Source organism: Bombus flavifrons, chromosome 14 (assembly GCF_040668555.2).
Source record: "Bombus flavifrons isolate JBK064 chromosome 14, iyBomFlav1_principal, whole genome shotgun sequence".
Lineage (NCBI taxonomy): Eukaryota > Metazoa > Arthropoda > Insecta > Hymenoptera > Apidae > Bombus > Bombus flavifrons.
The window spans coordinates 12,300,649-12,327,164 of NC_138455.1; the positions used below are offsets into that span (position 1 = coordinate 12,300,649).

General features: G+C 46.1%; 3 protein-coding genes across 6 annotated transcripts; 1 reads left to right on the forward strand and 2 right to left on the reverse strand.

Annotated features, from left to right (window-relative positions):
- Positions 1 to 4: 4 nt before the first annotated feature.
- Positions 5 to 18,286, reverse strand: LOC138186795 (zinc finger-containing ubiquitin peptidase 1). 4 transcript variants are annotated; one of them, XM_069126999.1, is made up of 9 exons: positions 18,094 to 18,286; positions 4,112 to 4,349; positions 3,241 to 3,494; positions 2,860 to 3,163; positions 2,331 to 2,758; positions 1,851 to 2,253; positions 1,659 to 1,786; positions 1,357 to 1,580; positions 5 to 1,241 (listed from the first exon to the last, which is right to left on the reverse strand). In XM_069126999.1, the coding sequence occupies exons 2-9, from the start codon at positions 4,315 to 4,317 to the stop codon at positions 1,197 to 1,199; spliced, it is 1,992 nt and encodes a 663-aa protein (XP_068983100.1). In that variant the 5' UTR covers positions 4,318 to 4,349; positions 18,094 to 18,286; the 3' UTR covers positions 5 to 1,196. The 4 variants fall into 4 exon arrangements, with proteins under 4 accessions (XP_068983100.1, XP_068983099.1, XP_068983101.1 ...); XM_069126998.1 differs by lacking the exon at positions 18,094 to 18,286 and adding an exon at positions 4,990 to 5,674; XM_069127000.1 differs by lacking the exon at positions 18,094 to 18,286 and adding an exon at positions 4,836 to 4,948.
- On the forward strand, positions 9,128 to 22,294 carry Reck (reversion-inducing-cysteine-rich protein with kazal motifs). Its single transcript, XM_069126997.1, has 8 exons — positions 9,128 to 9,775; positions 15,664 to 15,716; positions 18,282 to 18,365; positions 18,690 to 18,726; positions 18,805 to 19,152; positions 19,232 to 19,664; positions 19,784 to 21,158; positions 21,259 to 22,294. Exons 1-8 carry the CDS (start codon positions 9,631 to 9,633, stop codon positions 21,640 to 21,642), a joined length of 2,859 nt encoding a protein of 952 aa, XP_068983098.1. The 5' UTR covers positions 9,128 to 9,630; the 3' UTR covers positions 21,643 to 22,294.
- On the reverse strand, positions 22,020 to 26,444 carry Prp5 (pre-mRNA processing factor 5). Its single transcript, XM_069126996.1, has 8 exons — positions 26,335 to 26,444; positions 26,197 to 26,248; positions 25,859 to 26,062; positions 25,476 to 25,623; positions 25,082 to 25,396; positions 24,664 to 24,991; positions 23,463 to 24,585; positions 22,020 to 23,374 (listed from the first exon to the last, which is right to left on the reverse strand). The coding sequence occupies exons 2-8, from the start codon at positions 26,214 to 26,216 to the stop codon at positions 22,420 to 22,422; spliced, it is 3,093 nt and encodes a 1,030-aa protein (XP_068983097.1). The 5' UTR covers positions 26,217 to 26,248; positions 26,335 to 26,444; the 3' UTR covers positions 22,020 to 22,419.
- Positions 26,445 to 26,516: the final 72 nt, after the last annotated feature.

The following is a 26,516-nucleotide window of genomic DNA, read 5'->3' on the forward strand; positions in this document are numbered from 1 at the left end:
TATAATAATGGAAACAATGTAACTCGTTTAATCGTGTAATATAAATAACAAATTAATGGGCTGTTTTGCTCTCTGATCTTCTCTCGCAACGTTGTTCTTAACTTATAAATTAACGTATGAGTAGCCTTAATGTAATCCAATAATTAAATAGAATAATCCGAAAGTAGTATGAAAGTAGTTGTACTTTATGTATGAGTGAAAGAAGTGTAATACAACGAAGAGTGTGTGCAAGAATGTGTATATGTATATAGATAAATGTATATATAATATATGGAAATATGTCGTCTATTCTTGTAGACACTCCAAAAAAATAAAGCAATGAGAATAAAAGTTGATTAGAGAATAATAATCTTTGACGGTATATAAAATTTGTTATCGCCACGCGTATTGCAATATGTCGTTATATTGATACTTTTATTGACTAAAAATTGACAACATTTTGACAACAACGTTCATAGAAATGTAAAGTACAAGTGAAAGAGAAGTTAAAACACGGACAATGATTTCTTTAACGTTCTGATCACGTGGAGTGTCTTCAAAAATATTTAGAATCGGTGATTAGCATTAAATCGATAACAGCATCACAGCTACGAAAGAGTCTCGTTCTCCAAGATCTGCCATGGCTTTTTCCGCTGATGCCACCGATCGGCATAGGACGATTGGTCGACTAAAAGTTAGCACAGCCTGTTCGGTGCGACGAAAATTGAGCAGAGCATTATGACCAAGGAATGGCGACCGAATTGATTCTGTCCTTCAAATTCATCGTGACTGTAACTTTCCTTTCCAAGCACACGTCCCCTAATACAATATTTTCAGGGCTGAGTCTGAATTAAAAAATGATCGGTACGCGTAACATATAGACACCCCTCCCTTTTTTTTCTTTTTCTTTTTTTTTTTTTTTTTTCTTAGAAAGTACAACTTTTTTAGGTTCGTCGGTCAATTTTAACTGCAAAAATTCTGAACCACGACGCAGGCTTATTAGATACACGTGATTTGAGGAGCCAACGAATGACGGCGAAAATATGCAGGAATATATCGTTAAATAATACTTCTGCAACTACTACGGTGGAGCAAACCTCCTAATGATAAAACCTAGAACATTGCGGTCATGTAACTTTAAGGATGCTGGAGAAAATTGGTTTGAGGCAGTCTATCGTCTTCCCAAAAGATTTAATTCCTTTCCGGGCCAGTAAATCTCACCTATCTTGTGGCAACCGAATCAAACGTAATACTTTGCTTTCCTGAAGTTAGAAATGATTGTAATTTAATTGAATTAGCCCCTCTTACAATAAATAATCACATCTATAGCAAATAAGCGAAAAGATAAACAATAAACGAATAAATATGAAAGCTTACGTGATACTCTAAGTCGGTTTCCATGATACCGGTAACAGCAACGACTTGATACTGTCTCGCTTTCATCGCTGCAATCGACTTGCGTACCAAACGCATCGCACCAAGTGCACTACTTGTACTGTTAAACTGTGCCATTTGTGCTGGACTATGGCTTGGATCGAGTACTAACATTGTTATTGAACCATCTCTCAACTGTTCTACTCCTATTATTGTTCTACTATGACCTACAAATAATAAAATGTAGTTGTCTTTCCTAATTTCCTCTTTATCCTCGCTTTCTTAATTCCGTTGTTAGTCTTTACCTTGATGCTGCAAATAAAGAGGTGGCTTGAAATCATCGCACCGCTGGAAGTATTGTAAAACCCAATTAAACATTTCAGGGTGTCCGCCATCAGAATTAGTTGGTGTATAAAAATCTACCAGCTGACACCTGCGATAGAAACACGATGTATAATGTTACTCTAAAAAAAGATGATAGAAATTAAAGGACATACTTTATTCTTAAACTAGACAACAGTATGACTACTTCGGTGGGACCAATCCATTTTCTGGTGTTCACCAATTTTCCTCCCAACTGTTCAGCTCCTTGAGTATCGAAACCTTGGGCCCAAGCCCACTCTATCATCTTCTGAAGTCTAGAGATCGACGGTATAGAACTTCGTAGTGGATTCTTGGTAGAACTACCGCTACCCAAACCAGAATTCCACGCTTTATAAACTAACTCGTTGTACCCTGTATGTTGCAAAAGTGACGAAATTAACATCTGCAAATTTCTATAACCACATCCCCATCCTTTGTCCCCATAGGTAGTTGCATAATGGTCTACGGTAGAACACATCCAGGTGCTTAATACATTACTACATGCTTGACTAACAGCCCGTATCTTGGAAACTAGCCCTATAAAGAATCGATGAAGTAATAAAAGGTATTCGTAACGTTATGAGTAAATAGATGTGGAAAGAAAAGATTATAACCGCGTGTACAAGAACTGCCATCATCGATGCCGCTGCTTTCAGCTACTCTGAGCTCGGTCTGTCTTTCGTAATAATCAGCAATCGTCATTTCGCCGGAATACACAGCCCGCTGCATATTGGTGACGCTTTGTTCTCTAAAATTCCCTTGATTGTCCATTCCATATTGCGCCCTTAACATCTCAAATTCACGTTGTTCGCGTAATTTTCTAAGCTCCTTCTCAAGTCTTTCCATATCCTTTGCTAACATTCTGTCGGTAGACAAGTCTGGAGTTATAGGAGATGGAGTGCACTTTTTACTGAAATGTTCTTCAATGTGTGCAGTTAATTCGTCGTTGCTTTTAAACGAGGTACTGAAGCAAACTGGACACGCAGGTGTATCACTACCAACGGTTGCTTGAGCTGACTGGGAAGCTGCACCATTCGCAGGGCTTTATAAAAGAAATACAATAATTTTGATTTTCAAATCATGCCAATTTACTATGGACACAGCTGATTATTATGCATGCAATACATATAAATCTTACTTTACCTCAAGATGTCTTTGTGTTCTATGTTAACGTGTAGCTCAAGATCAGAAGAATTTGGGAAAGACGTGACACAGAGTGGGCAGTTGAAGACACCATCACGCGACGGTGGAGATTCAGGTGGAAAGGACGGCGATGTGAGATCAAAATGTTGTCTGTTGATATGCTCTTCTAACCTTAGCGGACTGTCAGAACTGTAAGGACACATAGGACATTCTTGTACTGGAAGTTTTGGCGAAGCATGGGAACGTAGTTGCAAATTTAGGCCTGAACGCAGCGGAGACCCGTGTCCAGCTGCACCTTCGATAACTGGAAAGATATTCTGGATTATGTCGCATCAGTAACTGGAGCTATACCAGTTGAAACTCAATGAAATTTCTTAGTACCGTTATTGACATTTCCAATGTTATTATTGTTATTATTATTATTCACATTTGCACTAGGAATCTGTGGTTCCACTTTTGGTATTTCTTGCTGCTGCTTAACACGTGGACTGAACGAACTGCTCCAACCATTTTGAAGAAGCGGAGGACTTGGAGACATAGTTGGAGAAGGACATGGACCGCGACATTCGTCGTCTCTTCTATCATCCACTAACGAATCGTCATCGATAAATGCCATCATGTCATTCTCTGGAGTACTGTAACAATTGAGATAAGTAGTTATCACCATACACAGATACTTTAGATATACACTGATTGTAAGCGATACTTGTATGTACATAAAAAGAGTCAAGTATTTATTACTTTTTACGACGAATATCTAATTCACATGCTGTTTCCCTTTTGTAGCCTCTTATCATGTTTCATACGATTCATTTGAATCTATAGCACTGTCTACACATGGCCACTATATACTTGACAAACGATAGTCGAACAAAGACTAGGAAGAAGGGACTTGGACATAACTACGTATAACAAGAAAAATATTAGAAGAAGCAACTAGGATTAATGGGGTAATTTAATGCTTCTTCGGCGGTGTCAATTCATCTATGGTTAATTAACTAGTAAACAAACCGGGTCATCAAACACAGAAAGAAATAGCCCGTAGATAAGTATGCTCGCAACGAATTCAGAAACTTTGTACGACGGAATAGAGAATGTATACATATATGTAGTAGCGCGACATCTAAGGCCCATTTTTGCCGCCATTTCTCCTCGCAATCAGAACAGTTTGAACGCTTTATGATGTATTTGAAGGATATTTATGAAGAAAATCATATATACAAGATTAAAAAGATAATTGCACCATATATACCTTGGTGTTAGATAATCGAGATGGGCACTGTTAACGTGGGTCAACATTTCCGTCGGCGAAATTTCGCCTAAATCGCAAAAGGGGCAATTTGCGGCTCCTTGGAGGTGGTAGAAAACCATATGAGATCTCATCTCTTCGTCATTGAAACCTTCCAGGCCGCAAATTTCGCATGTGTAATTCATTTCCGGTGGTTTACTGGTCGCCATTTTTATTACATGCAATCAAATCACTCGCTGACCTATAATAAAAATAAAAATGCAAATTATTAAACTGTCGTTTATTGAAATCGCTCGTGCAATATCCTAATCAACGTGCATGGAATCGTGCGTCCGTGTTGAATCGAGTCTTAACATCCGATAACTCGGCTATTTAAACAGCCGTATCGTATAACGAGTCAACCTTTAAACGATCCAACTAACTTTGCGACAATGGTCAGAGAAACATTGCCATTGAAACATCGCAGTGGACGGTGCGCTTCTCGACGAAACGAATAGCAGAAGAATTAAAGCAAAGGTTTAGACAAAGTAACTCGCGACGGTACATGAAAACTGCACTGTCGAGTATTTTCCTCGGAGAATCGATAATTGAATTCAGGGTCGCGTACAAGCGATTGTACCGTGGTTAGCCGTTAGGTTTCTCGCGAACGCGAGATTTGTTGAAGCGGCAGCACACGAAAACACAATAACACGAGCAAAACTAGCGTACAGGCTCGTTTCCGACGCACCGTGTCAGCTGATTTAGTAGAGGCAAAAGCCCGCACAGCACATCCGTGATGCAACGATATCCACGAATGGAAGACGTTTCCCAGTACATAGGACGGTCCGCGTTCGTTGAATCGCAGTTCCGCGTGTAAGAGGAAATGCAACGCGATCTCTCACCTCTGCTTTATCGCCTGAATCCGTTTCTCGCTGCCGTGTTCGCGTGTCAATCAATGCATTTTCGTGGTCGGCGAGAAACCCATGGCTCTCGTTCCGCAAACAAGAAAGCTTCGACGAGAAAGAATCGCGACGACGATGGCGACGTCGACGACCACGGCCACAACGGCCAAAGAGAGTCACAGAGGATCAAGAGGAGTGCACACTTTCGATGTCGTTTTTCCAACCAAGCGGAGGTCGCGTATCTTTTCGCTCGCTCGCTCGCTCGCTCGCTCGCTCCCTCCCTCCCGAGGAAACTAGGCCAACCAGTGAATCGTAAGAAGAAACGAGTACACGTTAGGTTGCTGGGTTGGGTTGACCCATTTGAGGTCGCGGTTAACGCGTGTACTCTCGCACTCGTGCCTCTAACGCTTCCTTGATATCCGATACCCTCGCACTCGCCCGATTAATAGCATCTATTTGAGCGCGCGAACCAATTGCAATCCACACTTTTTTTCCACGTTTGTTTTACACGCAACAAGGCGTCCGTGCAGGCCACAGTGCCTAACACGGCGCCTCATTTGCCTCCATATGACAGCGCCAATCCACCCCGACACCTTGACGCAAAGAGTTTATCGTTCCACCACCCCACCGCGTCGATTCTCCACCACTCGCCTGTCCGAAGGGTTGCGTTTCTGTAGAGCGGAAGGCGCTGGCCGACGGCGCCACCCTCGAACCACCCGACGTTGCACGCGGTCGGTAAACCTTTCCCCGCTTTTCTCCCTTAAATTTCTTCCCTTAAATTGCAATCTTATCGGAACGTGGGCTTCATATAATTACTTTTTAATAGTTTTTAATTGTCATCTGTTTGATTCGCCGGCTCGAGCGGAATTTCCGCTCTCGTATAGTTTCGCTTAGATTCACTTCGTACCGGATCTACTCGAATCGGCGAAGCGACGGAGACTCGCGTCGCGCAGCGAGGCAAATTTTCACGACAACAAATAGCATGTATATCGGGTTACGATGACAACGCGTTCAATGGAGGCACTTTTAGCGCGCAGGCTCGAGATATTTGAATCTTATTTATGATACTCGGCGTCTATGTTTCCGCGTTACGGCTTTCAGCTTTTAGCCGATATTTTCGGCTAACTCGCTGATCGCGCGAATAACGAGATCTTAAAAAGGTTAGCCCGAAAAGCCTGAAATCCAAACATCGCGAGAAATGGTATATCTCCGATAGCCAAGATGTACGTACAAAATCATATGTGTTTCGACGAAAATCTAACCTGCCTAAAAACTATCAGTTTCTTTCCGTTCTTTCCTTTTGACCTTTTCGTTCACCCGAGACATTTTTCTACGCGCGAGTTCTTATTGCCGGCTCGAATGCGTTCCAATTTCTCTCATTGTATTCCCTATTGTTCGTCTGCGACTCTACGACGAGGTTTTCCATAATGACAAGCCGGCAAACGGTCTCGACACGGTGCATTATCCGAATCGCAGAACGCAATCAGCTTTCAATGGTGAGTTCATTTTCGCGAGTGATTTGAAAGCGCTGGTATTTCGACGATTCGAAGAGTCTCGAATCGATCGTTCGTTTCTATGGAAAGCCAAAGGAGAAGCTTCGTTAGGCGAATGTTACGCTTGCGATGCAACGAATGGAAGAAAGATGGAACTGGCATCACGGTTGTTCGTATGCTTGTTCGTAACGTGATCAAATGGGAGGTAAACATTGGGAATTCTGATCGTGCTTAAGACATTCCTTTGGCACGGTAGAAAACGCGCGACAAATTTACGCGAGAAACTCGATTTCTCACGATGGCTAGCAAGAAGCAAGCTGGTCCTCGATTTCTGTCCGATGGTCGATGCTGGTTCATTGACATGCAGCCGACGATTGACGGAGGATGCAATGTTCACAGAACTATTTGGTCTTTCCCCTTGGTCACGCGCTCGCCCTATCCCTCCTTCTTCCTTTCGCTCATTCGAAGGGTGCGTGAGTCAAATACTTGAAGCGCGCATGCACGGAAAGTAAATCGCCGGCAAATTTATTGGACACCTTTTCGACTCTGCACGACGATCGATTCGATTACCACGAATTTCGATTTGGCCAATTTTTCACTGAAAAATCGGCCTTTCGTACCGTATACACTTCTCGGTCGTCGAACTACGATCGCTCGGTACTTTCGACACGTTTTACTCTTACTCCTTTGCTTTACTTTTACTTTGCAACTTCTCTAGACTCTAGAATGTCGTCCAAAGATCATAGATCGTGATAGTATGCAGTAGCATGTAGCCTATAGCAATAGGAAATTGGAATTCATCGTCACTGGTGCTTCGATAGATGCATAACATACCGTCCAATTAATGCTCGCCACTGGATAATTAATAACCACTGCGACTACTTAAGTGAGTTAAGCCGAGCCGAGCAAAGTCCGCATTGCAAAAACGTTTCTGGCACGATCTCCCATCGATGGAATACGTTAAGACCAGCCTCGTTCCTAAAACAACTGGGAAAACCTTCGTGTACTGCTTGATCGGAGAATATACGTAGCACCCAACATCGACGAGATTATAATAAAAAAAGAAAAAGTCGTGTTAAATTTTTCCATCAAATTTTCGAAGGTCGAAGGTCGAAGGAAAATTAGACAAATCAAACGATTCTACAAATACAATCGTTATAGGGAATAGAATTATAGGGAATAAGCAAAAAAGAAAAGACAAGCGATTGCCCATTTCTGCTACGAACCAATTCGATTACCAATCGCCGAATGTGCCGGCAGAATTAAATTCTTGTACGATTATTCCTACAGCTAGGTATCGTAGTAAGTTGACAATTGTAGCTTAATATTCTTGAAAGGGACAGCATTTGGCTTAAAGTAGATGTTCGGTGAGGAAATTGTACGACGTTCCGTAACCGCGAATGTCGTGGTTAATGGTTGAAAGCGCTAGGACTGACTCGTGCATGGCATCGCCAAGATAATGCCATCAACCGTTCATTTTGCAAATTAGTCGCCGAGCGTACCGAGTTACATTAATAATGGTCTTTATAGCGTACAAAGCGGCGACGATCCTGCGACGTAAACCGGTACACATTTGCAGAAACTTTGCGAGTATTTATCCGTGTTCGACTTGGAACTGGTTTCATCCACGGGTCTTTTTTCCTCCCGTCTATGGACTACGAATTTCCCTTGCCGAGCTTTCGTATTTTCCTGCAAGGCCGCGCGGCCATCTCGCCTCGCGAATTCTAATTATACGACCGTACGAATCGTATGATTACCGACGATAAAATTGTTATAGCAAATAACGGTTCGATGCGTTTGGTGCGCGCGTCCACGATGAAACAGCAAGCCTGCTCTAAGGGATAAAGTGGATAAAGATGCAAAGGAACAGAGAGAAAGAGAGTCGAGGAGGAACAATCCGTCCGCAGCCTACGTGCGGATTGAAACGGATTTATCGGCGGAATAAATTAATAAATTACTCGACCATCGAGTCGATTGCCTTCACGAGGGGTTCGAACGGAACCCGCGTCCCACAGCGACGCATCCCAGTGGAAATTCAGTCAATGAATCTCGAGATTATTCTACCGCGCAACTTCTATTACCACTTTCCATCGCATCGATACGGGATATCGCGTTTTGCCATCATAATTAGCTCGCACGCCCACGCAAAGGCAACTTGATCTCTTTATTTCGTATTAAATCTTACTTGGATACATAGGTACGTCGAGCGGCTGAAAACGGTACCGTATAAAGAGCGCAGTTATCAGAGAATAGCTTGCGATTGCTAAAGTGAATCACATTCTGTCAAACATCTTAGTAGTACGAACGGTATCCGTGTTTCGACGATAGTCGACGACGAACGAATGCTCGCTCGTAATACGTCTCAATCGCTATCAGAGGAAGTACGAGCGCGGGTTATCAGTTTACCCGGTGCAGGAATGTGGCTTTCTAACCCACGCCACGGGCCGAGCTGGGTCCCTTCGAATTTATGACTTTCGATGAGATCTCGCTTCGACGTACAGTCAACGTTCGCTCAGAACGGTGATAATCCGTTTGCCTGGAGATAACGAAATCGACCAACGATCGATACCAGTTGTACGACTCGAATCTTGTTTCGCGTCATCCTCCGTTTCTCGCTCCAACAACGCGCAACATTAACTCAACTTTTAAATACGAAGATATTCAACGATAACTTGGAACAATCGAGAGTGTGAGAGAGAGAGAGAGAGAGAGCGAGTCACGAGGCTTCTTGAAACGAACGGCGAAAAAATGCATACCGAGGGTCGTGTAGGTACAGCCTGAAGATGTCACGATCACAATAGCAGTTGCACTGCGTGACAACGACAACGCGCCACGCGTCTTTTCCCTCCTCCCACACGCAATCCTTCCGTCTCTATCTCTCGTTCGGGCCTGTCCTCTCTCTCTCTCTCTCTCTCTCTCTTTCGATGTCTGGTCTCCTTCTTCCTCTCACCCACTCAGTCGAGTAAAAAGCTTACCGAAGCGGAGAGCCGAGGCCACGAGTGCGACGAAAAGCTCAGTCGCTCGCGGACTGCGCTCCAGTGCACTTGGTTTTCGCGCGAGTCCGCTTCTCGCCGACATGCCAACTCTGTCGCTGTCGTTCGCAATCGTTCGTAGATTTCGCGCGCCAGTTGTGTTTTAAGATGCGCCGATGGTGTCAGTGATCGTCATGGATCTCGAGACTCGACCGCGATTTCATGGGAACGCGCGATATTCAACGATGCTGGTGATCGGGTTGTCGACGGTGATGTTGACGGTCATCGTCGTCGCCACTCCTTTTCTCGACGCTGTGCAAGGTAATTTTCTATTTCATCTTTATTTCAGTCGCGCGATTCGGCGACCGTCGCCTGACCGGACAACTCGAGCTTCCGACTCTGGGAAACACCGGTTGGTCGAAACGAGACATTGGTCGGTCCAACTCGCTTGGTCGTGCCGCTAGTCGCGTTATCGTAGCGTCGGATGAACGGCGATTATTTTTAAAATAGCTGGTGTCAACTGATCGATCTCGGTCGCGACTCCGCTAAAATACAAATTCAGCGAATCTTTGTCATCTTTCTCGTCGGAGACGATATCGGCCGCAACTTCTGGCCACATGTGCGCACTTGCCTTCCTTTCTTTTTCCCTCTTCGCTTCTCCTTCCGTATTAATTCTCGCCGCTTTTGTCAGCCTTTACTTTTTTCAGCCTCTTGCGCCGTTCGATTCGCGCGGTCATCTTAACGCTCTCCCTTCTTCAACTTTATCGTCGACATGCTCGAGAAGCGGCCAGCCATTTGTTTATCTAGTTGCCGTGTGGCTAAGTACGCTCAAGCGTCGACGGAAACTCTTCGCTTCTCAGGCGAATCGACGCGACAAAAAGCGCTCCTCGCCTTGGGCCGCCTTCCGCAATTTTTCCTCGCTAATTGAAACTGCCACTGCATTCGTCGACCGTTCGAAACGATCGAAACGATCGAAACGATCGAAACCAACGTACACGCCACCATCAACGAAACACTAGCGATTCGTGGAATTTCTTAAAAAATGCTCGTTCCGCGTTTCGTCGCCCGTCTGCCGATCTTTAATCTCTTTCTGTCTCGAAATTTACATGGTGCACGTGCGTGTGAACGAGCTGTCGCTAACGGTCCTTCGCCCCTGCCTCTCTTCAACTCGGTTCGAACGCCTCTTGTACAATAAGAGGAAAGAGAGTCACATACATACATACGTACTTACATGCACAAGCAGAGAGCCATTGGCGGTCGCGTATTCTCGTATATGCGTCTGTATGTATATATATATGTACATGTATATGTATGTATGTGCACATGAAATTGGCGTATAGGTGGATACGTATTCGTATAGGTTCGCGTTCGTATAGAGTTCGCGAGGTGATAACGCGTCGCGCATTTCTCCGATCCTCTCACCTTTTCGCTGCACGCGTGTTTCCTCCGCTCCGTGCGTCGCGTCAGCGTGACTTAATATCGCGTTATCCGTTGAGTGCGCACGCGACTCGAATGATTTCGTGCTAATTGATATCTCATAAATTCTACGCCGAACCTTTCCTCTCTCTCGGTTCGAAGCGAAGGCGACGTTTATATCTCCGTGCGGTAAACGTCTATCAGTCAGCGTACTCCTCGCACTGTGTAGCAACGAACGTAGTTTCTAACAACCAGCACCGATATTTATGCCATGCAACGCTAATGCGCTGGACAAGCTCTGACTGTCGGTTTTATCGACGATCGAAAGCCGTCGTTTCGGTAGAGCAGCCGTTTGTTCCGCTGTTGAGAGTCGCCGTTTAACTCGCTGTTTAACCCGCCGCTTGTTTCTATCAACGATACATACCTAGGCAAGACTTTGCGCCATGCCCAAGCTCCTCCTATAAATCACGCGTCAAAGTTCTCGTCGTTCGTTCGACCCGCTGTGGTAGTCGCGATAAAACATCGTTAAGGTGTCATTCGATTGCAGTAATTTCAGACTGGATGCGCCATCAGCCAAGGCCCATGAAATAATATCTGGTTGCGCGATGAACGAGACAGAAGGGAGGAAAAAAGAAGGGATAAGAGGAACGTTGTCCCGCTTCAGCGTTGCGCCGCTGGCTTTTGGCCGCGTTAGTACGCAAAACCAGCCGGATCATAGTAATTTTAACGCGTGCCTGTTTGCGCGTAAATCCTTTCTATGCCGCGCGTGCAATTTCGCCTGTCTTTCAGCTGGAAATTGGAACGCGACGTTGCGCAAGCGATTTATGGCAACGCTACTCCGAATACATCGATCGACCGATCCAACTTATCAATTAATGCCTCTTCGACTCGATTCGTCGTTGATCACTCGCCAAACGGACCTTTACTCGTCGAAATCTTTCCGACTTGTTCATCCTCGCTTCGCTCCTTCTTCGTTTTGTCATCACGCGATCGTCGTCGGAAAGTCCTCGTAACGGGACAGCTCGATCAGACGACCGTGAAAGCAGAATCTACGAATAAGACGACGAGCAATTTTTCACAAATTTCCTAACCGATTGCATCGACTATTCCCTACTCAAACAATCGATTTTCATTTGATCGGGCCGATTCATTCGAAGCAGATTCCTCGCTTATCGTTAGCTTGCTCTCGTCATAAAGCGACGTGAAAATCGAAAAGACGGTAAAGACGGAAACAGGCTCGTCGTGCTATTCTTATCGATCTTTGATTTCCAATCGACGACCGAGGAGACACGACTATCGTGATTACATCGATCAAATTTGAAATCAGTCTGAGTAATCGTCAAACTGTTTTTCCTTTCCCTTGCCTTCGTATTTTACCAATAATTATATCATACTGTACGCTGTAAACGTTGTGATATTTTCGTAAACGACTGTATATCGTCGTGATGGACAATTAACGTTCTTGCAACTTTTGTTCTCCGATCTTTTACGAGCAACCGGCGAGCGACTTTGGCCCAACGATCCGCTCGTTTCTCCGTAAAGGACAAGATCTTTACCAACCGGATCGTTTAGTACGTAACATAACGATATCAGAGGATGGTTTACAGAGGATCGCTGATTTATCCGCGTCTCGATTTTCAATTTCTCAGCGCTGTCGCAATCCTTTAACGGCGATTGAATCACCGTCGGTGACAGCCAGGTTCCACAGCCAGGTTCCACAGCCAGGTTCCACAGCCAGGTTCCACAGCCAGGTTCCACAGCCAGCAGACGCGTCCCGTTACATGATTTTCGCAACAGTGTCCGCAATTAGACGAACAGTCGGAACTTCCTGAAAGATTTACGTCGGTGCTGTTGCGGCGGAGATTCCGGGGCAACGATTTCTTTGGACCGGTTGTCGCGAAACGCGTTGCTGAAAAAAGGAACGAGCAGGCTGCGCCGCGCCGAAACGAAGGGGTTAAAGGAGAACGCGACTTGCAATCGGCAGGGCCCTGACACGGTCCACCAGCCAGCAGCGTGTATATGCGGCGTAGAGTGTGTAGAGTGTAGAGTATAGAGACATACTCTGCCTTTCGATACGTGTCGATGGTGTGTCGGGAGAGTGCAGAGATAAATAAACACATAAAACCCCTGTGACAGCTTCACGCCGGATAAAAACACGTCGAGAGACACTCGGTATATAGTATCTCGATTCACTCCTTTTTATCTCTCCTTTCTCTTCTTTCTCTCCTTTCTCTCCTTTCTCTCCTTTCTCTCTTTCTCCCACCCTTCGATAAAATTCTACGAAATCATTCGTCTATATTCGATCGATGTTCTTCCTCTCCGTCCACTTCGATAAACGTTGGCAAGTCGGACGACTGTATCAATTTCTTCCACCCTTTCCGCACTCCGCTATTGCGTGCAATTGTAATATTTCCATTCAGCTACCGAGCAAGCGCGTTTACGCCGGCGATATAACTTGCGCCTAGTGCGACGAAACGGGGATCCTTCGGAAGACGAAAACGGAAGACGGACTCGTCGTATACCGCGTACCAATGTACACGAACGAGCTAATTAGGCCAGCCGGTTCAACGAGTCAACAATGATCGTTGATCGATCGACTTTGCGCAGCACCCTACCAGGCTGTGCACAAACGGGATACTTTGTTACGCGTATACCAAGAAAACGTTTATTCTTCAACTTTGCCACTAAATCGGCAAATAAAAATGGGATCGATGGAATTTTAAACGCGACATAGCTACTAGATTCTGGAATAAATGTTGTTTCGAATATATGCGAGTCGTCGGTTCGTATGCAAATTCGCGCGAGGTTTTCCCACTTCCTGGCTTATCTTACATCTGCTGGAAGGATTATCATCGTTAGGCGTGGGAGAATCGTGCGAGTTTTACGAGTGCAACGACGTGGATGTCACCATTCGCGCACGATATGGCAATGGAAGGCGCAGCTGCGAGAATAGGCATGGCCCTTTTATATGCAACTATACCGCGCTCTCACCCACATGCGCGATACGCGTGGCATAAGCCAAGACATTCACGTTGACACGTTTCTTTCGATTTTGCATTGAAACAACGAGCCATCGCGTTTTTTCTAACCGTTGAAAAAAAGAAGAAAACAGAAAGAAAGAGAATCTCGATGCCTGATTGAGCGATATCGAGAGTGACAGAGATAGAGATAGAGGTAGAGGTGTAGAGAGAGAGAGAGAGAGAGGAGGGAAGGTGTGAGAGATTTCAAAGAAGATTCTGAAAACTTTCTCAGAGCCGCTTTTAAACTTCAACACCGAGTTCAAAGAGACAGAGGTTTTGCTCGTTCCATTTCATCCGGCTGGATAAAATTAAGGGGACTTTCGCAGCTTAGATCGGGCTGGAAGTCGAATGGCCGCAAACGACGTTGGCTATTTTTGTGTCGTTCCTCGAGAGAAGCCACAAACCCGTTACGATTTCAGGGGACGCACTTGCCACGGTGAATTTCACAACTCCACCACCAATTTAGCCACCGACGTCAAACGCCATTTTCCTACCTTTACTCTCTAATCTTTCGAAATAGGTTAACGATTCTTCGATTATTTTTAGCAATTAGATTACGCGGTGATTTCTCAGACGTAGCGGGACAACTTGCGCGTCCCTCGTGAAATCGATATTCGACAGGCCCCAGCTGTTATTTCTCTGACGAAAACGGGCAACCTTAACCTCGCTTTTCCTATTTCATCAGCTGCACAAACTTGTCGCGTGTTAAACGCTCCTACGTTCCTACGCTCCTACGTACTGCCTGAAATAAACGAACAAAAAGAAAAAAAGAAAGAAGATAGAAGAAAAAACGAGGAAAGAGAAATAGGCTGCTGACGACGAAGAGTACACGATATACGAAGCGAGTCACGCGGACAAACATAGTTAGCCGCAATTTCTGTCTGACTGGTATCTATTAACTTAATTGTGTAACACGCTTCGAACCCTCTTCTTGTCTCCAGGCTCTCCGTGCCTCGTGTGCATCGTTTATCGTGCGGCCGGCATCCACGATTTCGGTCCTCGTTCAAAAGTCAATTCCACCGGAGACCGGACCCGCATATTATATCCGTAAAGTCGTAAAAGATCACTTACGACTTACGACGCGAGTTACGCGCGACTGCCGGCACCGAGGCATCGCTCACCACGCGTCTACGTTCTCGCCGTGAGATCATTTAATAAAAATAACGCTCGTGTCGCGAGAAGAATGGAAATTGCACGATAACGAGGTAAAGATCTCGACGCTTCAAGGGATATTGTAGGAACGTTACTCGTATCCAACTGCACGTACGCATTATCCGTAATCGTATCGTTCAAAGGCAGCAACGACTGCTTCACAGAGAAATTGTTCGCGTTAGACGACAGATTTCTTTCTCGGATCACACTTTGCGATCGTTGAAAGAAATCGTCGCCGGCACAAGTTCAATTTCTCGATCCGTTCGCAAAGGACGGCGGAGTAAAACGATATAATTGGAAAATACGTATTCTAATATACTTAATATGTATAGAAGCGACAGCTTTTTCAAATACTCGAGACTTTCGGTAATCGTCCGTGCCTTTTCCAAGGGTCGTTCGGTCTTGACGTGTCCCGCGTACCCTCATCCGGCACCATAAAGGCGGATCCTTTCTCTTTCCAACTGACGTAACGCAGGACACGCGTCTGTTTCGTGTCTAAGGAAAAGCGGAGAAAGGATCGTAATACGCGACCTTTCCACGGATCCTCTCAATGGATCGTTGCCATGTGTTTTTGCGTCTACCGAAAAGATCTGACTTGCCTCTATGCCTTATTTGTTCCAGAGATGTCCTGCTGTTCTTCGGCTACCGGATCTTGTCGCAATGTCTGCTCCAAGGTACCTCCTTTTCTCTCAATTTTTTATTATGCACTCGCGATCCTAAAGAGACACGCGCGGTAGCGCTTCGACTCGAACAACGGAACAGACGGTTCCGATGAATTGCGCAAAGGTGTCGCGTGCTTCACCAGCAAACACGTTCGCGATACGCGCGAAACGGTAGCCGCAAGATTTTCAGAAATATTTCATCCCCCGTTCTATATGACTTCTTTCCGACAAATATCCTCTTGGACAAACATTTTATATACACGTCTTATTTCTTCCTTGTAATTGTCGTCACACGTATGAAACGATGTTTATTTTACAGTAAAAAAAAAAAAAAACAAAACAAAAGAAAAAAAGAAAAAGTCGATCAAATTCGTCAACGTAAACGTATTTCGGAGAAGGATGTCTTACGAATTCTATTCGCGATTCGTCGGCGAACGCAGCGAGCAAGCAGCATAAAATTCGTCCGAACGTTCTACCGCGTCTATTAATTATGCGCGCGAAAGATCTCCGTGGGAATGTGAAAAAGATAATTCCGAGGAATATAATTTCACGGGGCGAATGCGATATCGCTGGCCGGCTGATAAATATCGGTGGCCCGACCCCGGCACGATAGAGGGCAGAAAATATGCCGCGTCCACGGATATATTAGGATCTCCCGGGAATAAAAAGGAAACTGCGCGAGAAGGACGAAGCGCGACGGTAGAAAGGTGAAAGGAGAAAAAGAGGAAAGGCACGGTGGTTTTTCGACAGGGCCCTGGTTCGGAGCGACGCGACGCGACGCGACGCTACGCGGGGCGCACACGTGCTTGTAGCTTCTTTAAAAGTGGCTGCAGAGGGCCCCTTGCGAGATAATATCGGGGACACTGGGGCCCGCTGAGAGATTTACGCACGACCCCCCTCGGGGTCCCGGTCGGCTCATTCATACGCAAATATTACGAATCGACGCGCTCCGCATCCTCCACCAGACACGCTATCAATGATATCGTGTTTCCCCGCAATTTGTACCCGCGAAACCGAGTATTCTCCGCATCGCTTCTCTTTCGCGTCTAGCAACGCGAAACGCGGCTCCTCTTCTCCGTACAATTCTATGCGCTTTAGATTTAAGGGTGGTCGATAACGATAACGATAACGACAAAGATAACGACAACAGTCGATAAACATTTCAACTGCTTTTCTCACCTAATGCGCGCACCGATGAATAAACGCGAAGCGATCGATTAATAGATTTAGCAGTAGCGTCCGTCGGACATGGCCGGAAACGGCCGCAAACGGCCGCAAACTCTAACATCATCGTGTACGATCATGCATCGTGCGATGCCTGCGGTTATTTATATCCAGGCATGTTTTTACCCCCTCCCTCCCTCGCCGATAATAGTTGAATCAAAGTTAATAAAACCGCAACTTGCATTTCGATAAATCGTACATCGTGATAGAAAAACTGTTCCAAACAGTTATAGACATTTTCTTGTAATTTCAAATGACGCGAATTGCGCGAGTTTCTGTACTATTATGTGCGTTGTGTGATATATTTTGCAATCCCTTCGGCACCGTTACGACACACGTTCGTTCGACTATCGCGAATCGGAAAACGTATTTATACGTGTAAAAGATATTTATACACATAGATATTGGCCGCAGAGATTCTTTCAAAAAAAAAAAAAAATCGTTAACAATTTCATCGGAGAAATGTAAAAATTGCGAAATCCGATCAAACCAGATTGACGAAACTAGATCCGAACGAGGCATAGTTTCGCGAGCTTTACATGCTACGCCTTGTACGTAATTTATAACGGCGATCAGAATGCCTGGCATCTAGCTATGGTGGAAAAGTTTGGCGAGAAAAACGCACCCCCTTCGAAATGGCGACGAGGCTAAGCTGTGCATAGCTCCCAGAATATACCGCGACAGAAATACGTGCGTCGTCTCCGGTTCGCTATCGTTTACGCCCTTAACGTTTGCAACGTAGTTCGACTGAAAAGCTCTATTTAAAAGTCTCGATTGCTCGATCATCGCGAATTAAAATATCTCTATCGCTAATAAGTCCTTTCGTAAAGGATCGTCAACGAAGAGACAGGAAGGAAAAACGACGATCGATTTAAACGACGAATTATATTAAAATACAGGCCGTAATCCGGCCTGTGGCCAAGTCCTAACAGGACCCACCACACGCCGATGGATAGTCGTAACTTGTAACCGTGACGAGACTGCGGGATAGATCCGCGCGTCCTCGTACGATCTACGTCGATTGAATTCCGAATGAACGCCTAAATGGTACAACAGTCGATATCCGTGCGGTGGTCTATTGTCATTCAGTGACCAGCAACAGGAAATCGTGGCGACCGAAGCGTACTCGTGTCCTTGATTCTTAATAACTTCTAACGCGTCGTACCTTGCATTCGTAATCGCGGAAATTCCCATCGATAGATATACAGCTGTCCCGTTTTTTCTTCCTTTCCACTTCCCACGAATCCTTCCAATTTTTTCCCATCCATCTCTGTACGGTAGACGTTCGAACAAGAATTGGAGAATAAAAAAAAGAAAGGAAGAGGAGAACGTTGACGGCAGCGGTGCTTTCAGATCTCGCTGGTGGCGTTGGGGGCAGAAGCAGAGGCAAGGGAGAACGCGACGCGACGCTTGCTGGAGTTCTGTTCCCTCGAGCTGGTAAGCCGTGTGTTTAATCGATCCTTTTAATCCATAGTCGACAGTCAGAGACGGTGTCGAATCTGAAACGATGCCCGCGACAATACGTTAGCGTTAGCGATTCGAGAGAAAAGGGACGCGGGACTGCAGGAGATGGACAGATTCGCGTTACAAAAGACTCTGGCGATACGCTTACCTTCTCCTTACGTTTCTCCACTCGGTTTTCATTTTCTTTCTTTTTTCTTCTTTTTTTCTTTTTTTTTTCTTTTCTCTCTCTCTCTCTCTCTCTCTCTCTCTCTGTGGATTAGTCCCTCAGCTTCAACTTTTCCTTATTCTTCCTTTCAGATGGAATTCTGGGGCTGCGTCAACAAGACTCTGAACGGTGAGAGTGTCTCGACTCGATCTTGCTAACATCCGTTTCGCAGCAACGCAAAATCGTTAACTAGTTTTGTCCCGACAGAGATAAAGAGATACGAGAATTGGACTGGCAGGGGTTGCTGTCACTTAGCGCTGAATCCAATATGCCGATCAACGTGCGCTCTCTCCGGATCCAGAAGAAGTCTGAACGTATCCTGCCGGCCGAGCGACGAGCCTGAATTCTTTTCCTGTTTGGAAAAGCGAGAGGAAGCTGAACACTGTTGCAGCAACGTATCCGACGACACCTGCAGAACAATTTGCCAGGATTTGTTCTACAAGCCCGGAAAGATTTCAAATCTCAAGTTGTACAGTAGCAAGGGATGCTTCCATCAGATTCCAAGGTGCTTGAAAACCGTGGCCGAGGCGAAACACGCCGAAGATCCGAAACAACGTAAGTAGAAATTGACGATTATTACGTCTCGTCTTGTAACTCTGAATCCATCAATCGTCTCGACACGTTGACACTATAGATCTACATTGTTGCAACGTGGCTACCAGCCCAGCCTGTCTCGAAACGTGCAGAAAGATCCTGCATACGGCGACGACCGACCAAGAGATCATGGACGCGTTGACGGACAAGTGCAAACCGGTTCTACCTCAGTCGCCGTTTTGGAGTTGCCTGCTCAAGTCTGGCTCGTCGAAGCCAGCTCGCCTACCTCTAGATGCGGGCAAATTGTCGTGCTGCACCAAAGCAACCAAGCCATCGTGCCAGAATCTGTGCTGGAGAGCGTTCCAAGCGGACTGGGAGTCCGCGTGGCTTCAACTCGACGCAGAGTGCCTGTCGTCGAGCCTGGAAGGAGAACTGAGACGGTGTCTCGAGGATACCGACGACCCGTGCGAGATGGGCTGCTCCGGGCTGTCCTATTGCACCCGATTCAACGACAGGTCGACGACACTCTTTAGGTAGAAACTCAGCGCGTTTCGGTTTGGACCGCGGCCAAATCTGCTTCCATTGCTTTGTCCCCCACTGCTATTCTTATTCCACTTCTATCCTCTATTTCCTCCTTTTCGTTGCTCCGTAGGAGTTGTTCGGCCGCGGCTGACGAGGCAGCTAAATTGGAAGCTGATCACTGGGCCAGAGGTGGAATCGTTCGTGGATTAGGTGTGCCTGTTCGAGCCGCCGCTTCCTGCCCGCCGGAAACTTTACGCGCAGCCGCGTGCTTGTTGCAGCTGAGACCGTGCGAAGCCAGAATCCACGAGACGAGACTTTGTCGAGAAGATTGCCTCGAACTGATGGCCAGTTGCGTGGACTGGTCGGCCATTAACGGTCCCCATACGGCAGCCACATTGTGCGCCAAGCTCTCACCAGCTAGATCCGATGCCTCTTGCGTTTCTCTGAGACCCTTTTTAGAGGATGCCCAGGATAACGAGTCGGTGATTCGCCTCGAGGAGGACATCGTCACTCCTTGTAGGAGTAATCCTTGCGCTCACGGTGAAATCTGCCAGCTGCTTCATTTCACCCGGCAGCCGTACCGTTGTCTACCAGCTTGTTCTCTCGGAGAAATGTCGAAACAGTTGGTACCCGTGGGATCCTGGGTACAGATACCAAGGTACGACCAACAGGGTTGTCTGCGAATCTGCCAATGCACGGTGCACGGTTTGGAGAAATGCAGAACCTTAAACTGCTACAAATTCAACTCTTGCTGGGTGCACGACCGTTTCGTCGCTCACAAAGCCAACTTCTATCTGGAATGTAACCCCTGTCACTGTTTCGAGGGCGAATTCACGTGTTCGAAGAAGAATTGCGGCGAGATACGCGTACCTTCGTTGCCCTGTGACTGTCCGGCTCATTACGTCCCCGTTTGTGGAAGATTAGGCTTCACTTTTGCATCCGGTTGTCTGGCAAAGTGTTCCGAGATGTCCGCGAACGAAGTAGAATTCGGTAGCTGTTCCTCTCGCGACCCGTGCGCGTCGAATCCCTGCGACAGCACGGAAAAATGCGTGCCGAGAACCAGAGTGTGCTTGTCCAGGCTCCAGAAATCTTGTCGCCAATACGAATGCGTTCCTCTCGATTGCGATCCCCGAGACGAGGCCAACGGTCCGGTTTGCGACAAGGAGAACCGCCAACATCGCTCCATGTGCGCCATGATTCGATCTGGGGCCAGTCTGGGCTACAGAGGACATTGTCTAGAGGGGTGTAGCTTACGTGGTCCCGTTTGTGGTACCAACGGAGAGATCTACGCGAACGAGTGCGCAGCGTGGGCGGAAAGGACGCTGGTGGATTACTTTGGTCGTTGCGTGGCTGTCGGGTTGATAGGTGATCAAGCCAAGCCTCGTTGCGGTGATCTAGTACAATGTCCTCGGTTAATCGAGCCATACTGCGTTGGAGTCACACCGCCCGGTGCCTGTTGTCCCGTCTGCGGTGGGGCGGCTAAGCTCTTTTATTCTAAAAAACAGGTACGTTATTCTCTCTCCCTCTCCCTTTTTACCTTTTACACACAGCGTTGCGCAACGCCAAGTAGCCGTTCTTATTCTCCGATTTTTTGCTCCTTTTCAGTTGGACAGGATATACTACACGATGGACGAGGACGCGGACAAAGATTCGGTCGCGCTCGAGGTCCTGTTGTCAGCTCTAGCACGACAGATCCAAGTGGCACAGTGCGTTCTTCGAGGCATGATGACGCCAGACCTCGACATATTCGTTATAGTACAGCCTACGTCGAAGAGACCTTCGCCGCTGCAGCTACGAGCTTGCGTGGCCGAGACTGAGAAACTAGTTACCAGAATTTCGGAGAGGAGCCCCAGGATCACGACGGAAGTACTGTTAGGCGCGCTCACCAGAGCGGAAATTGCTCATAGCTACATATCAAGTGCCATTACCATTGGGGGAAGCGTTGCGCGGCTCTTACTTGCAATTCTCCTTTACACTATGATTTCGTGACAATCGAGACGCATACGGAAACGTACAAGCGTATAGGAGACACGTCGGCTGATCGCGATAAACGGCCGATTCGTTTGTCGCATTTATCAAACGCGCTAAAGCATTTCTTTTACCTAGCGGCGTTACCGTTCGTCGCGGTATCGTCGAGTCCATGACTGTGATTCCTCTAGTGCCTAACGTAACATACAGAAAAGTAGCGTGTATTTTTCGTCTATCTTTTAATATTGCCAAAGAAAACGGAGTACGTGGAACATGTACAAAGACACATAATTACCCAGGCAGGAATACGCCGCTAAACGATCGTTAAAGGATGATTGTGTTGGCCGTTGTAAGCTGTAAATAAAGTTTCAGTCCTAACTTAAGTTACCAAAACAAAGTGTCGATTGATCGTTACGTTATATTCTCCGTGAATACAATAATACAATGGATAAAAAAGGTCAAGTCTGTCGAGCGGCCCAAATTATTTATTCTCTTGTCCCGCAACGTGCGTTTCGCGTGCCTTTTGTTCGAAACTCTTAATTATTTAATTACGATGGTTAATCAATTTGGACCGCTGGCAAATACTTTCGTTCGCTGAATCGGTACTCCGTAAACCGTCAAGCAGCTCTTTTCAACATTATTGTACCGTTAAATACAAAGTGTTTCGCATAGACTTTTTGTAAGTTTAATAAATCTCTAATTTTACTCGCACGTTATTCATCGAAGTTGCGTATATGCTACAGTGCGTAGGATCCCGTGCATCGCATGTACAACGAAAGACATTCCACTTTTCCATTTTTACAAAACCTTGTAACGACCGCGAGATGCGGTATGCGCTCCGGACGCCTGTAACTTGATCAGTTCTTCCTTGATCAAACGCGAAACTTCTGCTTTGGCCTTGCTCACTGCCAGCTCGCTGGTAGATTCGATGGCGAGATACAACTTCCTCTCTCCTTCCGGTGGTGCTTTACCAGGTGCGATGTAAGTCCCTCTAACCGTGAGACCTGCTTCAGAGTACTCCGAGATCTGAGCAAGAGCTTCCTTGCTTGTCACTCGCCACCTAGCCTGCTGCGGGAAGTCGTTGATCTCCAATTCTTCCTCGTATTTGCGGAACGTTTGTTCACCAGCCTCTGCGTCGCTTTCCACTAGATCCTCCTCGCGAGGTTGATAATTCAATTTCGTGTTCAACTTGGCAGCCAGCTGTTCGGCAACCGTTTTCGCTGTAATAAGATTGGTGGGTCCAGCACCTTTGAGTATAGCTTCGGCCGCTTGCTGCGTTGCACCCTTCGCCTCGGCACCTAGATTCTTCGCAATGTTGATCTTAGACGCCAGTCGCCTAGCCAACTCCAACTTGTCAGTCGCGCTAGCTACAGGCTGACCAGGAACCGCGATATTGGTGGCGGAAGGTCTGGCGATTTCACGAACCGTCCTCTTTGGAGCAAGCATGCTCTCTATTTGTTGATCGATGTCGTTCTCTATATCCTCGTCATCGGAATCTTGTAATCCCAGAGCTGCCTTTTGGAACTTTTTCTTTTCGTTCGCCAACGCTGCCTCCGATTCGTCGAACTTGAATCCTTTGCCACTGAAACCGCCTCCTGTGTGAACCTTCTTCCCGTCTGCCGCTTGTCGAGCTTTGTATCCCTCCCATAGTTGACGCAACGGTTCCGGAACGGGGACACCCGCTAATTCGTGAGCACGTAAAATATCACCCGCGTAACGTTCTTGCTCCGATGTGATAAAAGTGTACGCGTACCTGTAGACAAAAGGTAATTCCCCGTTCGTTTATCGCTCGAACGATAAATAACATAAATGTTACAGCTGGAAAAGTACAGAGAACTTACCCTTTGTTCCCAGCTCTTCCTGTTCTTCCACATCTGTGCACGTAATCCTCGTAGTGATTCGGGCAGTCGTAATTCACCACGAGTACGAGATGCTTCACGTCCAGACCTCTGGCCGCTACTGACGTTGCGACTAATAACTTTGTCCTGCCAGCCTTGAAGTCCAATATAGTCGAGTCTCTATCGCATTGGTCGATACCTCCGTGAAGCGACATACAGGAATAAGAGGCTTTCATTAGATCCTTGAGTAAGGTGTCTGCGTTCTCCTGCTTGTCGACGAATATTATAGCGGAACCTTTATCTTGATAGTGACCAAGGATTTCAAGTAACTTGTAAAACTTTTGATCTTCTTCGAGAACTACCACGTGCTGTTCGACATCCTTACAAACGATCGATCGTCCTCCGACCTGAACCTCTACAGGTCTGGTTAGAATTCTTCTTGCTAATGCTTCCATTTGTCGAGGGAATGTCGCGCTGAACAGTACGGTTTGCCGATCTGGCCGAACGTTTTCCATAATACGCATGACCTGGGGCTCGAAACCCATGTCGAACATTCTATCGGCTTCGTCAAGAACCACGTACGTTACTCTGCGCAGATTTGTCACCCTTCCGCTGTTAGCGGCTAGCATATCGATCATTCTACCTGGCGTACAAACGATTATTTCGGCGCCTCTCTTCAGCTCGGCTATCTGTTCCGATATACCGGTTCCACCGTAAACGCAGACATGGGACAGCCCCAGAGACTTTGTGAACTTTTTCGAATCTCTACCGATTTGCATGCATAATTCTCTAGTTGGCGTCATGATCAACGCGATCGGACCATCACCGTCTGCCAATGGAGGCTGATCGAGAATATGCCTGAACATTGGTAGCAAGAAGGCTAACGTTTTCCCACTGCCTGTCTTTGCTATACCTATCAAATCACGGCCAGACATGATCGCCGGAATGGCTTGACATTGAATAGGGGTTGGTTTCTCGTAACCGAGTTTCTTCAACACCTCCAACTCTTTCTTCGTGACGCCACACTGTGCCCATGATTTAATGGGCTTCGGACAACCTTTGCCTTTCACGCGAATACCTTCCAACTCCTCTTTATACGCTTCCACTTCTTCCGACGTCATTCTCGCTAAACAAATTAAACGTCAATAATTAATGAAAGGACGAACGTGACGCAAACGATATCCCAACAGGTAATCGATCTTACCGATCTCGGGTACTTCAACGTAAAATGATTTTCTGAACGGTTGATACTCGGTCGTTGCATGATCAACTTTGGCTAATTCTCGCTTCTGCTTGTTCGCGATGCCAGCGGCTGTCTCGTGAAGATTCTCGCCTTCCTCTTCGCTGGAATATTCCAGACCATCTTGATTCTGTTCGATTAATTCACCCTTTTGCTTCTGCACTTTCTTTTTGGCTACACCGGTGACGATAACAACGCCACCGCTCTGAGTACCTCCCGTCCCTGTGCCGTTATTCGCGTTCTTTCCACCTTTGCTATCGAGTTTGTTCACCTTACGAACTTCCTCTTGAACCTATTCGAACAAAATGATTTGCAAACCTTTTGTCCGCAACACATACACGTACAATGTACACGTGGCTTAACCCGGTATACATATACATACTTCTGCCATAAAGGCATCAAGGGGATCGACTTCTTCTTCGTCGCATTTAGCTTCTTCCTTAACTTGTTCCACTTGCTCTTTCGTTTCTCCGTCTTCTTTGCATTCCTTGTTGCTATTTTGGACAACAGGCGTTTCTTCATCACTGTCATCCTCGAGGGACCACTTTTTCATAGGCAACTGTAGGTTTGCTAAAATGGATGCCTTACCGTCTTTCTTCGTTGCCTCCAACTCTTTCTTTTTCCTTTCGGCGCGCCACCTCTCTATTCTTTCTCTCCTCTTTTGCATTTCCAATTCCAATCTTTTCTGCTCTTCCTCCTGATAAACACACCATTTTCCAGAGAAACCATTTGTTAACGATGAACGGTAAAGAAATTGCTCGAATAATATGAATTACCTTGTCCAACTTTGTATGATCGAAGGGCAGTTCATCGCTGTCACCCTTCTCTTTCTCCTTTCTCTCTCTCGATCTCGATCTATTCGACCGATCTTTGCCTGAACGCGAAGACTTTGAGCCTGTAAGACGCTTTTCTTTACTGTCGCCGCTAGTATACCGAGAACAATCAATATATTAGCACGTTACTTCATTGTTGTATGCATCACGAAGATAATTAAAAGCAAACACGATACACTAGCATAGTTTGGCCCGTAATCTGGAAACGCTTTTTAAGAAAGTTACAACGTTAACGGATCCATCTATCCATTCCTACACGAAACGCACCAAGTTGGGAAGAAAATAATATTTCCAATTATAAATTATAAATTACGTGTACAACACACCGTTTCCTGTCGCGATCTCTGTCTCTTTCGGAGCGATCTCTTCTATCTCTGTCACGGTCTCTGGAACGGCTCCTTCTTTCCCTGTGCCGACCTTTATCTCGTTCTCTATCCCTATCACGACTCCTAGACCGCCGTCGTTTCTTCTCCGGTGTGGCGGATCGCGATCTGGATCGCGATCTAGATCGCCTTCTGTGATGCCTGTCCCTGGAACGCGAACAAGTCGAATATCACAAACCGGACGAATAATTAGTATCGATCGAACGAAATTGGTAGTTTATAACGGGAAAGGTAAGAAAATTAACCTAGAAACGTAGTCGAGTCGAAAGGTTGTCACTTACTTGTCGCTACTTCGAACCATGATCGACGATGCTACTCAACAGCCGGAAGATTCTGTTGAGAATTAAAATATTTTTAATAGGCGAGCATTTATAGCGATGTTTTTCTAATTTCGTCGCAAAAATAGAAAAGAAAATTACTTTCGTTTACAAACGCTTAGCCAAGTTCCCTTTGTCGTACAGGTGCTGCCACTACTCGTTTGCACATTATCAACGAGGGGATGAACTAAAATCAAAAACTACACTTGCTTGGTACGGTAAAACAGTCTCGATAGATGGCCAGCTCAAGGTTCGTGTCTAGGATAAATTTACGTATCCGTCAT

Excerpts from the sequence above, each read along its gene's own strand:
- Prp5 (XM_069126996.1), bottom strand. The coding sequence starts at position 26,216 with ATGGTTCGAAGTAGCGACAA. Across the intron at positions 25,397-25,475 it reads ATCATACAAAGTTGGACAAG|GAGGAAGAGCAGAAAAGATT; the intron begins GTAATTCATATT and ends TGTGTTTATCAG. Across the intron at positions 24,992-25,081 it reads TTGATGCCTTTATGGCAGAA|GTTCAAGAGGAAGTTCGTAA; the intron begins GTATGTATATGT and ends TTGTTCGAATAG.
- Reck (XM_069126997.1), top strand. The coding sequence starts at position 9,631 with ATGGTGTCAGTGATCGTCATGGATCTCGAGACTCGACCGCGATTTCAT. Across the intron at positions 9,776-15,663 it reads TTTTCTCGACGCTGTGCAAG|AGATGTCCTGCTGTTCTTCG; the intron begins GTAATTTTCTAT and ends TATTTGTTCCAG. Across the intron at positions 21,159-21,258 it reads TCTTTTATTCTAAAAAACAG|TTGGACAGGATATACTACAC; the intron begins GTACGTTATTCT and ends GCTCCTTTTCAG.
- LOC138186795 (XM_069126999.1), bottom strand. The coding sequence starts at position 4,317 with ATGGCGACCAGTAAACCACCGGAAATGAATTACACATGCGAAATTTGC. Across the intron at positions 3,495-4,111 it reads CTCGATTATCTAACACCAAG|TACTCCAGAGAATGACATGA; the intron begins GTATATATGGTG and ends CAATTGTTACAG. Across the intron at positions 1,581-1,658 it reads TCTTTATTTGCAGCATCAAG|GTCATAGTAGAACAATAATA; the intron begins GTAAAGACTAAC and ends TATTATTTGTAG.